Source organism: Psammomys obesus, unplaced genomic scaffold (assembly GCF_907164565.1).
Source record: "Psammomys obesus unplaced genomic scaffold, mPsaObe1.curated_primary_1811, whole genome shotgun sequence".
NCBI classification, from domain to species: Eukaryota; Metazoa; Chordata; class Mammalia; order Rodentia; family Muridae; genus Psammomys; species Psammomys obesus.
Genome location: NW_026596039.1, coordinates 18,413,013 through 18,425,953, shown reverse-complemented (window position 1 = coordinate 18,425,953; position 12,941 = coordinate 18,413,013). Strand labels below are relative to the sequence as shown.

General features: G+C 41.9%; 1 protein-coding gene across 5 annotated transcripts in view; it reads right to left on the bottom strand.

The window, feature by feature from the left end:
- Nucleotides 1-351: 351 nt before the first annotated feature.
- Snupn (snurportin 1) overlaps nucleotides 352-12,941 on the bottom strand; it is a 34,515-nt gene continuing 21,925 nt past the window's right edge. For all 5 annotated transcript variants that reach the window (XM_055621936.1, XM_055621937.1, XM_055621935.1 and 2 more), the window contains 3 exons: nucleotides 10,074-10,151; nucleotides 7,766-7,846; nucleotides 352-6,069 (listed from right to left, as the gene is read on the bottom strand). In XM_055621936.1, coding sequence (XP_055477911.1) covers nucleotides 5,758-6,069; nucleotides 7,766-7,846; nucleotides 10,074-10,151 — 471 coding nt within the window. In that variant the 3' untranslated portion in view covers nucleotides 352-5,757. The remainder of the gene's footprint in view (nucleotides 6,070-7,765; nucleotides 7,847-10,073; nucleotides 10,152-12,941) is intronic.

Below are 12,941 nucleotides of genomic sequence, written 5' to 3'. Positions count from 1 at the left end.
AGGTTGGCATGTACTACTAGGTTTGTCTTGAACTATAGTTAGTCCTTTTCTGCTTTGTCTGGTTTTTTTGTTTTGTTGTTGCTGGCCTTGTGAGCTGTGTCTCCTGTAGTTCAGACCTCCCTATTTAGCTGAGAATGACCCTGAACTCCTGATCTTCTAGCGTCTACCTCTCTGGTGCTGGAATGACATGTGTGTTACCACATCTGGTTAACTACGGTGTTTTTGGTTGGTTTTAGATTTTTTATTGTATTTATTTATTTAACGTGTGTGTGTGTCACACATGCCTGTGCATAGCATGCATGTGAAAGGACCAGGAGCCAGTTCTCGCAGACAACATGGGTTCTAGGGATAGAACTCAGATGGTCAGGTTTAATGGCAGTCACTTATCTCACTGGCCCCAAACTACCATCTTTTTTGAGACTGGGTCTCACTATGTAGAAATTAAAACATTAAATAAATTGTATTCATCTAATCTCACCATAATACTATAAGAAAGGTAAATCATAAGTTTCATTTTATACAAGATAAAAATGGTTGTGTATGTATAGTCACACAAATATGGCTACACATATACATACATGCATGTATATAGAAGACCCACATTACCAATATAGAGCCTCCTATCTAAAACATAAGATGGAGACCCACTGAGGAAAATAACCAGCATTGACATCTGCCCTCCATAGTGATGCACACCTGCACACACAAAGTCACCAGGGTCAAACGTGCTGGTGCACATCTGTAGACCCAATACGAGATGAACCCAAGTTTCACTCTTATCCCCCTGCACCAAAAAAGAAGGGTAGATAGGTATAGGCATGTTACTGTGCACGTATAAAGATTCACATGCTGATCTCTGCGCCCCCATATCTGGTTGCAATTCTTCTTCTGAAAATCTCCTTTCTCAGTGCTGTGTAAATATTGCTCCCCAATTGTTCCCTGATATGTCAATAAAGAAACTTAAGAGCCAATGACTGAGCAGGGCAGTGGTTGTGGATGCCTTTAATCCCAGCACTTGGGAGGCAGAGGCCAGCTTAGTCTACAAGGAGAGTCCAGGTAACCAGGGCTACACAGAGAAACCCTGTCTTGAAGAAACAAACACATGACTGACCAGGGGAGAGAATAGGGCTGGATTTCCTGCCAGCTAGGAGAAGAGAGAAAGGTCCAGGAGATATCATGAGTAAGCAACTGGAGCAGAAAAAGCCAAAAAATGCAAGTATCTCAGGCATTTCAGCTGGGAGATAGCCAGGTTACTTTAGAAGGTTAAAATAGATTAATACTACTCTGTTGTTTATGCACTAAAGCTTTTAAAATGAATATAAAAGTCCAGTCTCAATTATTTGGTTGCTAGCCAGGTTAAGAGAAAAACTACAATACAATTTTAAAATTAGCACTAACAGAGGGAAAGCTGGGTATATACCTCAGTGGCTAGAATGCTTGTCCAGCATGTACAGTGGCCCAGAGTTAAATTTTGATCTCCACTACTGCATGAAACCTTGTAGCAGAGTTCAGGAGTGAAGGTAGGAGGACCAAAAAATTCCAAGGTTAAGACTGGCATAGTGGTATATGCATTGAATCTCAGAAGAGGCAGGTGGATCTCTGCAAGTTCAAGACCAGCCTGGTCTATATAGTGAGCTCCAAGACAGCCAGGGCTACATAAAGATCCTGTCTCAAAGAAACAATAACAAAAAGATCATATCTGCTTTTAAAATTTCCAGCATTTCAACTCATTTTTTATTACATACATATATTTGGGAAGGGAGGTTCTATGTGTCATTGGCACACATATGGAAGTCAGAGAACACTATAGGAGCTGGTTCTCTGCTACCATGTGAGGTCTGGGGATGGAACGCAAGTCCTTAGGCTTTGGCGGCCATCACATCAGCTCTTGAATCATTTCTTTATCAGTAAAGAAATTTGTACATAGGAAGATTATTTCTTTTCAAAATATGTGGGATCTTTTGTTTTAAAGATTTATTTTCCTTAGCCAGGCATGGTGGTGCATACCTTTAATCCCAGCACTCAGGGAGGTAGAGGCACTGTGAGTTGGAGGCCTGGTCTACAATGTGAGTCCAGGACAGCCAAGGCTACACAGAGAAACCCTGTCTTGAAAAACCAAAAAAAATAAAAAATTAAGATTTACTTTTATTATTTTTAAAAATTATGTGTATGTATGTATGTCTCTGTGGAATAGTACATGTGAGTCCAGAAGAGGGTGGTAGATCACCTGGAGTTTCAGGTGATTCCCAACTTGAGTGCTGAGAACCAAATTCCAATCCTCTGTAAGAGCAATGCATATACTCTTAGTTGCTAAGCCATGTCTTTAGCAACTTATTTATTTATGCGTATATGTGTACGGCTGTCTATCTGTATGTACACCTTGTGCATGCAGGTGGCTGTGGAGGACACAAGAGAATACATAATCCCCTGGAACTGGGGTTGTAGGTATCTATGAGCGGTCATGTAAGTGCTGGGAATCAAACTCCGTGCTCTTAATTACTCAACTATCTCTGCACCACCACTACCCCCGGTTATCCTGAATTTCTTGATTGTGATACAGGGTCTCTTGTAGTACAGGCTGACTATGAATACCAAATTTTACTGCCTTTATTTTCCAGAAGCTGGGATAACAGGCATGCATTCCACCATAGGCCAAGGCTCTCTCTTTTTCCCACAATATTCTTATTATTTCACGTCATGAACCCTGAGCAACCTTACCTCCCTGTCCTCCTAGGGTCGCCCCACCACCCTTAAGACCTCCCTCCCCAAAAAAAGGGGAAGAAAAAAAAAACACACACACACACACACCTAATTTGTGTGGTCCATATACTCAGTGGGGCATGGTCAAACTCCCAATGTCAGGCCCCTTGAAGAAAACTGAGTCCTTCCCCACCTGCACCCACATCAGAAGCCAGCGATTCTGAAGAGCTACACTTCACCATCCTTATCACAGTTTTAAGAGTTCTCTTTGCTGGGTGGGGTGGCACACGCCTGCATCCCAGCATTCAGAGAAGCAGAGGGCAGCCTGGTCTACAAAGCAAGTCCAGAACAGATAGGGCTGGACAGAGAAACCCTGTGTCAGAAAAAAAAATCTTCAATGGCTTTCTGACTAGGCAATTTCTTTTTTGTAGAAACGGTGGGTGGGATAGGGATAGGGATAGGGATGTCACAGAAGCTTTCTATGTCCCTTGTAGCATTTGCTTTTAAACTCTATTTTATTGGGGTTCCTTAAAGCCTCTCCCTTCCAACACCCAGCCCTAGATAAGAGAGAGAAGGTTTGGGGAAAGAGAGCACAGACCCCTTTAATTCTCCTGGCTGTTTAGGGTCAATGGGTTCTATCTCTGTCAACAGCAGACCCAGCAAGCAGTATCCTCAAAGCCACTACGTTGAAACATTTCTCTTTGTCTGTCTCCAAGCCACCACACTGTCTCTGGTCCCTCCAAACTGCCACTTGCCACACACCATCACTGTATGCCACACCTTCTCTTTCTGGGCTCTCGTATTTATATCCTGAGAGCCCAGACCACACCCCTCTCCATTACCCAGTGGCAATGACCAATCGACAAACTAAAGCCCAAACTAAAATCCCACACTTGGGATTAAAACAAAAACATATTCACATCACATAACTGAGTTTTTAAAGAAACCAAAACTTCTATTACAGTCCCTCTTTCTCAACTGTGAGTCTGTAGTCATCAATACCTTTGCAAAAGTAGCTTGCCCTTTAATTATCGAGAGCATGGACCATGGACATCCAAATGGTCCTGGCATCAGCACGTGCCACAGACTTCAGCATGAAGAAGTAATCCTTCCAGGTTTATTTTGGGTTTTACTAAGTTATGATTATTTTTGAGATAGTGTCTCACACCAAAGCCTAGGTTAGGCTCAAACTCACGGCAATCCTCCTGTCTCAGCTTTGTAAGTACAAGGATTATAAACATGAGCCACATACCCAAAGCCCAGGCTTATTTTTAAACCAAGCCTTGCCAAGTTGCTTTAACACTGACATGCATAGTCCCCACATTGATAAAGGTGGTTGCTAAAAGAAGACTGAACAATTCAGAAGACTAGGAATCAAGTCAGGCAGGGCCTTATGGCAAAGGCATACAATTCAGCTACTTGGAAGGCTGAGACTGGATTGAAAATTCAAGACTTTGCCTGGACTGAAAAGCAAGTTCAAGGCCAGCCTGCAGAAACTAAATGTCTAATGTTTCTACATATCCCTTAACATAAGTAACACTACTATATTCATATTGCAAATCTGGCCTAGATACTGAGAAGAGCTTATATAGACAAAAGCCTAAATCTATAGCCAGTGGGCTCTATCACTGATTGAGAGTAAAAGCTTTCCCCTGTCTGATCACAGCAGTTTATGCCTGTAAAAGCAGACACTTCGGGAGTTCCCCTAGATGTGCTGATCTGTGCAACCAGGCTCGGCTTAACCACTACTGGCCAGATCTGTCCTCAAAGCTAATTAACCCAAAGGGACCATTACATGTCACATTGAAAATTCTTCCACAGGACACTCTTTCTGTTGAAGAGAATGATGTCAGTTTTCCTATAAGAGAAGTCCTAGTAACGTAGAAAGCAGTATGGGCTGCAGGCTGAGACCACAAGACCTGGAATATACTTTCTGAAGACAGTAAAAACTAACTGGTTAATTTTAAACACCATCTTCTACTTTTATAGCTGATAAAGAGCTTTGGTTCACACAGAGCTGAAGATATCTTGCCCCCGGCCTCTTCCTTAATTCTTTTTCATTAGGACAAAATGTAAAGCCTCACTTTGCCTTCCAGTCTCCTCTAACTCTCCACTCCTATTTGATACTGGCGCCATGCTGAACCGATTTAATTCCAGATCAAATCCCACCCTGCTCTACGGGAGTGCTGCTACATGTCATGTAACACTTTGAGGACCTGCTCTCTTCCTGGCCTGCAAAGTCTACAAGTTCCTTCCCCAGAGCCTCAGCCAAGCCCCATCCTCTGCTGTGACATGTGCTCTGCCTTTGCCCCCAGCTCTGGGGACTCTTCTGCAATAAAGCAATCACTTCACCACACTCTTCTCAGTGTGGGGCTCACCTTCTCACTGGGTGACACTCCCCTCAAGGTCTTTTCCACCTCTATAACCTACATCTCAGAGGCCTAGCACGAGGTTTACCTCCTGATAGGGGCACTAACATTTCTTAAAGTAAATAAAGCCCATTAGCATTTTATCTCTGAAAAGGTCTAAACAGCAGAAAAATCACACTTGTTTTCTCAGAAGAAGGAACATATTCAAATACCAAGAACTGCAGTTCCTGGTAAGACCTTTCAGAAAATGGTATAACCAACATCAGCAACTGGAAACTCAGCAGACTGTTTGAGTGCAAAAAAGAGAGAGAGAGAGAGAGAGAGAGAGAGAGAGAGAGAAAGAGAGTGAAATGTGCCAAGATTTGAACAGTCGTGCTGTAAGCATTCTAGGGGGTAAGGGGAAAGTGGAGGAGATTTCTAAACCTTAATAACCACAAGCAAACTTTTCTTAAGTGTCATACATATTTACATTGTGGACCTGGGATATACTTACCACAGCAAGAGGTATTCAAATCTACTTGGATTCCAACTCCATCCAAAACAGGCCCACCCCCCAAAAGTCTGAGCCAACATTCTAGACAGGAAGGAGTCAAGCTGGTTTTGGCAGTGTGGGTTTGGAAAGCACACTCTGAAATAAGGTCACTTATCATTACTGTCCTCTTCCCCACTCTTTCATGGGTTGTCCACTTTAGTTGTCCATGCCGCTCTCAGGACTGCGGGAAGGACTCCTCATCTTGGGAGTAGACAGATGCTCCAGCTCATAGTGCCCATTCTCAGAAGCCTTGTGTGTGAGTTTCTCCTTCATGTCCTCCTGGCTCCTCTTGTGCTCAATAATCTGTTGGAGCTGGTGCCCAGCATATTCTGGCTTGGTGGTAAGTGGACCAGATGGTACAACTACACCTAAAATATCTGACACCATGTAGGGGCGCAGCCAGCCCACCAAGGGAGTACTCCCAGGGCTATAGTGAGTCTGTTTATGGTAGAAGAGAAGTCCATCTACCTACAGGAAGAGAAATGAGGAATCATAATGACTCTGGGCCACATATGTCCAAGACAGCCATACAGAGGTAGCTCTTGTGGGTCCTTACCCATTTATTTGGGAGGGCGGGGAAGCAAGGTCTCTCTATTATGTAGCCTGTCTATCCTGCTATGTAGACCAGGCTGGCCTTGAACTAAGAGATCCACCAGCCTTTGTCTTTTGAATGATGGGATTAAAGGAGTGTGCAACCATGCCCAGCCAATTTTTCCTTTTTTATTCTAAGCCAATGCCAGTAGAAAAAGACTCCTTGCATTTTATATTCAGTTTATTCAAATAAAGAAATGGCTGGGACTAGAAATGGTGGTATACACCTCTAATTCCAGGACCCTGCATGCTGAAGCAGGAAGGATCTCAAGATCAATCAGACCGAGCTACATAACGAAAACTTACCCAAAAGAAGGGTTGGGAGAAGAGAAGATCTAATAATGAAAATATAAAATAACACTGTTCTGTTTGCAGAATGCTTTCCTACTTATTGTTTTACTTTCCCACCCACCCAGAGGTATTTGAAAGATGGGGTTTCTCACCATAGAAAGGTGTAGGCACCTCCATAAAAATGAAAGCATGAAGCAAAAATTCAACCTGAGTCCATGTTTTCTGTGCCCACATTCTGAACACTTCTATTACCCAAAAGTCTCAGTAGTAAAGCTAAGCTCATCATATGGATGAAAACAAGAGATCCAGGCATCGCCACCAAGGCACCAGACTGAGCCCAGGAACAGTCTTGTTCAAAGGCCCTGCTTCCCACGCTACTATTGCTGCCTAAACAGACCCCACCCCTTGACTGTTCAGAGCCATATTCTAGGAAACTCAGTTTTTCTAAACGGGAAAACCTCCTACGGCCCCATACTTTCTCTTCTGTGATTCACTGACTCACCCCTAAAAGCATTTCTTGCCACTGGGATATAAGGGTTATAAATAAAGATGGTGTTCTTACCACCTTCTTAATTGACTCCCAGAAATGAAGCCACTTAATCTTTGTCATTTCCTTATCCAGGAAGTTGTTATCCTTTACAAAATTAAATACACTTCAAGCAAAAACTTGACTGTGACAGGGCAGAATTTTAAAAGCGATGCTGGGCAAAGAAAACTCTGCTTGTTAAGCCAAGATAGTGACTGTAGGTTCTGAGGATAAAAGACTACCCCAGACTCAGGATTTCCTGGAGACAGAAGATTTTCAATGCCAACATGTGGCAAGTATGGCCAGAATAAGTGGATTGGCCCTACCATCACGCCACTGAGCAGTAAACATGGTTATCCCAGGAACCCTTTGTGCTTTGACCAAGAGAGAATTAGAGGCGCAAACGTGTGTTGGGGTCAGTTGGCCACAAACGCCCATGGGCCTCACTCACAGCCAGGCCCGCAGGCAGCGAGGGGCCTGGTTCTCGTGCTTACGGCACCAAGGCACCCAGTGATGACCCAGGATAAAGAAACTCTTGGCTCTTCTGGGGCTTCAGATTTTCAGGGGTGCTGGGGACTATTCCATTCTGGTGTTCTGACTTATTTAGTAGGAGTGAAGTATGAAAGGCAGTAATGATATTTCCTTAGAATTAATTTTCAGCCCTGTTTTGATACTTAGACACAGAAAAATCAAAGGATTTCTTAAGTCACCTTGGATTATATAATCATTCAGAACAATAGACAATGGTTTCATTACCTCAAAAGGAAAATCCATAGACAGCACCTTATACAGGCTTTCAGGGGTACATGGGAAATTCTCTAGCCCCACAAACTTAAACTGAAATATAAATTAGAACAAAGAGTTAGTACATACATGTTCAAATGATATCAGCTCTAGTGATTGAAAAGCTTTATCAAGTTTTCCTTCCCAGCACTCAGGACACTGAAGCAGGAAAATAACCATGAATTTCACGTGCCAAGGTCAACCTAAGCTCTCAATCCTGTCTTCATAAAAGAGGGAGGGAATAGAAAGAAATTCAGATGCTTGGACCATTTCCACCACTCTGAAAAGTCCAGACGTGTATGTCTCACTAAGTCCCAGGTACTAGTTACAGGTATAGGCTAGTCTGGTTTCATAGCAAGCTCTAAGCCAGCCTGGACTACAAAGTGAGACCCTACCTCAAAAAAAAAAAAAAAAAAAAGCTAACAGGGTACTGTGTAATAATTTCCTCAAAGGCTAGAGAGATGGCTCAGCGGTTAAGAACACTGACTGTTCTTCCAGAGGACCTGAGTTCAATTCTCAGCAACCACATGGTGTCTCACAACTATCTGTAATGGGATCTAACTTTCTGTTCTGATGTGTGTGAAGACAGAGCACTCATATATATATATGTGTGTGTATATATATGTATATATATATATACACACACATATATATATGAATGTATTATATATACATATGAATGAAATAAACATTAAAAAAAATAGTTTCCTCAAGATTGAGACATTCCATCCTGCATGGAAGCTCCTGAAGCAGGAAAGTAAATAACTAAATAGTTTCAGGAAGTCCCTAAGTTGACCAGATTTACTAACCTTGCCCTGCCAGAGTAAACAATAAAAGCTGAACAGCCCTCTCATCCCTCTAACAAAGCTGCAAAGAAGGCTCACACACCAGACAGCTGCCTGAAAGAAGCAGAAACCAGCCACACTGCCTGGAATGGGTTTAGACCAAGTCACTTGGAAAGGACACTCTCCAACCTGTTGAGCCCCCTGCAGGTATCAGCTTTTGTGAGCGGCACCCCTAGGCTTTGGTGATGCAGCTGTCTTTCATTCGTTTTTGCTGCTGTAAGCACGCCTCAGCATATTCCTCTAAGTGACTCCAATGGAACCCACTGTTCACCATGTTGGACTTTAGTGTTATCGTACTTTGATCTATCATGGATTCCATAGCTGGGATGAGTAGATGTGTGTTGTATCTCCCCAAGAAAAGTCTTGTCGCAGAACAAAGGTACAGCTCAGTGGTAGAATGTTCGTTGAGCATGCCTGAGACTCTGGATTCAATTACTACACCACACAGCCTTTTATAGCAAGCATCATTTCCTAAGTGTCCCACCACAAGGATTAAGCTATGATCTTACAGTAACTATGATCTAACTATGGTCTTATAGTAACTCTTGATATTATCCTTTATTTTTAAAGTTGGGATCTCACGCTATTACTATTGTCCAGGCTAATGCCTAACTCCTTCTCAGACATGTATATCTTACCTCTCCTAGCTTATTAATGCCATTTGCAAGTGAGGCTATTATTCTAATAATTACATTATTATTTTTAATGATGCTAGGGATTAAACCTAGGACTTTACACGTGCTAGACAAGTCCTGTACAGAGTCACACCTCTGCCCTTACACTAGTAGTAGTAGCCCTTACACAAACAGAATTCAAGTCTGGATGACTATTAAACTCATAGTCTTTCCATTTTACTATTATAATATGCTGCCTCAAAGCATAAAGTCATCAATGAAGAGTGGTGGCTCTGGGGCTGGGGAGATGGTTCAGTGGCTAATAGCATTGGCTACTCTTCCAGAGGACCTGGCTTTGATTCCTAGCACCCACAAGGTGGCTCCCAGCCAGTTTAAGAAGACCTGATGCCTTCTTCTGGTCTCTGTGAGCACCAGGCACTCAAGCGGTACAGATATATAGGCAGGAAAAATACCTATATTCATAAAATCACAAAATAATTTTAGATCAGGCATGGTTGTATACATCTTTAGTTTTAGAACCCAGGAGTCAGAGGCAGGTGGATCTCTGTTTGAGACTGACTTGGTCTACATAGTGAAAAAAAGAAAGGAAGGAAGGAAGACAGGGAGGGAGGGAGGGGAAAAGGGAAGGGAAGGAATTGTGGTTCATGCCTATAATCCCAACATTTGGGAAGCTGAGGCAGAAAGACCAGGGTCTAAGACCATAACATAGCCAGCTCAAGGCCAGCTTGGGCCATATGAAACCTTGTCTCAACAACAAACAATAACAACAAAAAAGAACTCTAATTGTAACAACAGCCTTACAGGATTAATCTTAGTTTTCTCTCCAAGTCCTTCTTCTTCTGGTAACTTTGAATGCATCCAGTAGAATCGGAAATCAGTCTGCCACAGAGAAAGTTGAGTAAAAAAATAAAAGTTAGTATCCATCTCAAATTGTTACATGAATGAAGCATCTCATTCTAATAGCCACGTGACTTATAAAGACCTAAGTCCTGCTGTTGCTATGCCCCATTTCCATTTATAACCACACTTTATCAAATCTGTCAAGATTTTAAAGCTGTGTGGGTGTGTTTCAGAGGGTAAGATGGATTAGTGGCTAAAAATGCTTACCATACAAACCTGATTACCTAAATTAGAGTTTTAGATCCCACTTTGGAAGATGAAAACCTTGACCCAAAAGATACCCTGGCCTCAATGTGCTTACCTTCATTCATTCAAATACATCACACACACACGATAAATAAAAATTTAAAAGACATTTTCATTGTTTACAATATACAAAGCATTGTATTACATGAAAACATTTGCATACAAATATATGTTATAGAGATTTTTTTTTCTTTAAAATTTAATAAAGCTGTCAGACATCATGGCTCAAACCTGCACAAATCCCAGCATTTAGCAGGCAGAAGCAGATCGTCTTTTGACTACATAGTGAAATCAAGGCTATATAAGGCCTATCTTGACTCTACTCTCCTTCAAAACTAAAAACTTAGGATAGCTAAGTTTTCTCCTTGAAAAAATAAAAACTTAGGTATAGGGGCATACATTTGTAACCACAGGAATCAGAAGTCTGAGGCAGAAGGACCACAAGTTGGAAGTTATCCTAGACTATAAAGCAAGATCTTACACCTTGAACTTACAGAGATTTCACCTGTCTTTACCGCCTGATTGCTGGGATTAAAGGCATGCACCACCATATCCAGCTATATTTATTTTTTTAAAGACAGGGTTTCATTTTGCAGTCCCAGCTGGCCTCAAACTCATAAATATCTACTTGCCTCCCTGGGTGCTGAAATTAAAGGCATATGTCACTAGGACCAGCCAACACCTATAATCTAATTAATTACTCTTCCAACCTCTAATATAGGGTGTGCCTGTTTCAAACAATGACAACACCACAGCCTTCACTCAAATATAGTGGGTTATCCCTGAAATTTCCACATTTGGAAAGCTAGAGCAGGACTGCCCATAAGATTAGGCCAACCTGGACTATATAGTTAGTTCCAGGCCAGCCTGAGCTACAGAATGAGACTCTGGGTTATTTTTTGTGGTGGTGGTGGGGGTTGTTGTTGTTTTGTTTGTTTGTTTGTTTTAGGGTTTTTGAAGACAGGGTTTTCCTGTATGTAGCCCTGGGTATTCTGGAACTCTTGGTATAGACCAGGCTGGTCTTAAACTTAAAAGATCTGTCTGCCTCTGCCTCCCAAGTACTAGGATTAAAAGCATGCACCACCACTGCCTAGCTGAGACTCTGCCCAAAAATAAATAAATAGATAGATAGATAGATAGATAGATGGATGGATGGATGGATAGATAGATAGATAGATAGATAGATAGATAGATAGATAGATAGATGAAGTGGGTTAATAAATAAATATTTGGACAGTTGTGTCACATATTTTTCGTCCCAGCACTCAGGAGGCAGAGGCAAGTGAATCTCTTTGAGTTTGAGGCCAGCTTGATCTACAGAGTGAGTTTCTAGGACAGGCAGGGCTACACAGAGAAACCCTGTCTCAAACAACAACAAACACACAAACAAATAAATAAATATATGACAAAATAAGTAACTTCAACCCCCTATAGGAACTATATTATCATTATTGCTATTTTAAATGTTGAAGACACTTAGAATTAGAAAGGTGAAGTCACTTGCCTGGGTGAACAAAGAAAATACTGTGAGACCTAGGAATCCTCCATTCCAAAGCACACTGCACTATTTCCCTTGCTTCACTTTGATCTGGCTATTAAAAAACACTCCACAGCTGACTCTTTCCCTAAGTACTGATTATTTGAATTATTTATGTGCAGCCTTCTACAGCTATGAGACACTCCTTGTTGTTTTACTTTGCTTCTGGAAATTTGAAATAATAAAAGCAGTTTTCTTTTTCTTTTCTTCTTTGTTTTTGTTGAGTCAAGGTTTCATGTAGCTCAGCCTGGCCTCAAATTTGCTATATATATATGAGAATGGCCTTGAACTTCTGATCCTCTATGGAAGCTATAGGAATTAAGCGGTTTATAAGGTGCTGGGGAATGAACTCTGAGCTTTGTGTGCAGTAGGCAAGCATTCTCCCAACTGAGCTGCATCCTCAGCCCCTTGATTTGCTTTGCCTAGACAGGAAAAGTCTTGCCATGTAGCTCAGGCTTGAGATTCATGGCATTCCTCCAGCATCAGCCTGTAACAAAGGTACCGCGGGCATGAGCTACCACTGAGCTGGCCTTTTCCTTATAGTACAGCTACACATGTGCTTTTAATTAACAGATCTGTAAGTTGTGAGAATATGTGCTGAATATCCTTTAAAAAAGCTAAAAGGAAACATGTCAGGAAAAATCTGTAATCCCAACCTCTTAGGGAGATTGAGACAGGAGGAGGATCATGGGTTTGAGGCTAGCCTGGGATACATAGTGACTCCTTGTCTCAAAGCAAAGCTAGGTGTAGGCTACTTAACAAGTTCCAGGCCACCCAAGATTCTCTCTTAAACAAGCAAACAGAATCATCACTACCTGGCATTTCCAGAAATCCAACATAGGGTTATAACTATAGAAAGAAGCAGCCTAGCAAACTATCCAGGTTTGGTGGTACAGGAGGCAGAGGCAGGTGCAGCCAGCTAGGGCTACAGAGTGAGATCTTGTCTCAAAAAATGGAAGGAAGGAAGGAAGGAAGGAAGGAAGGAA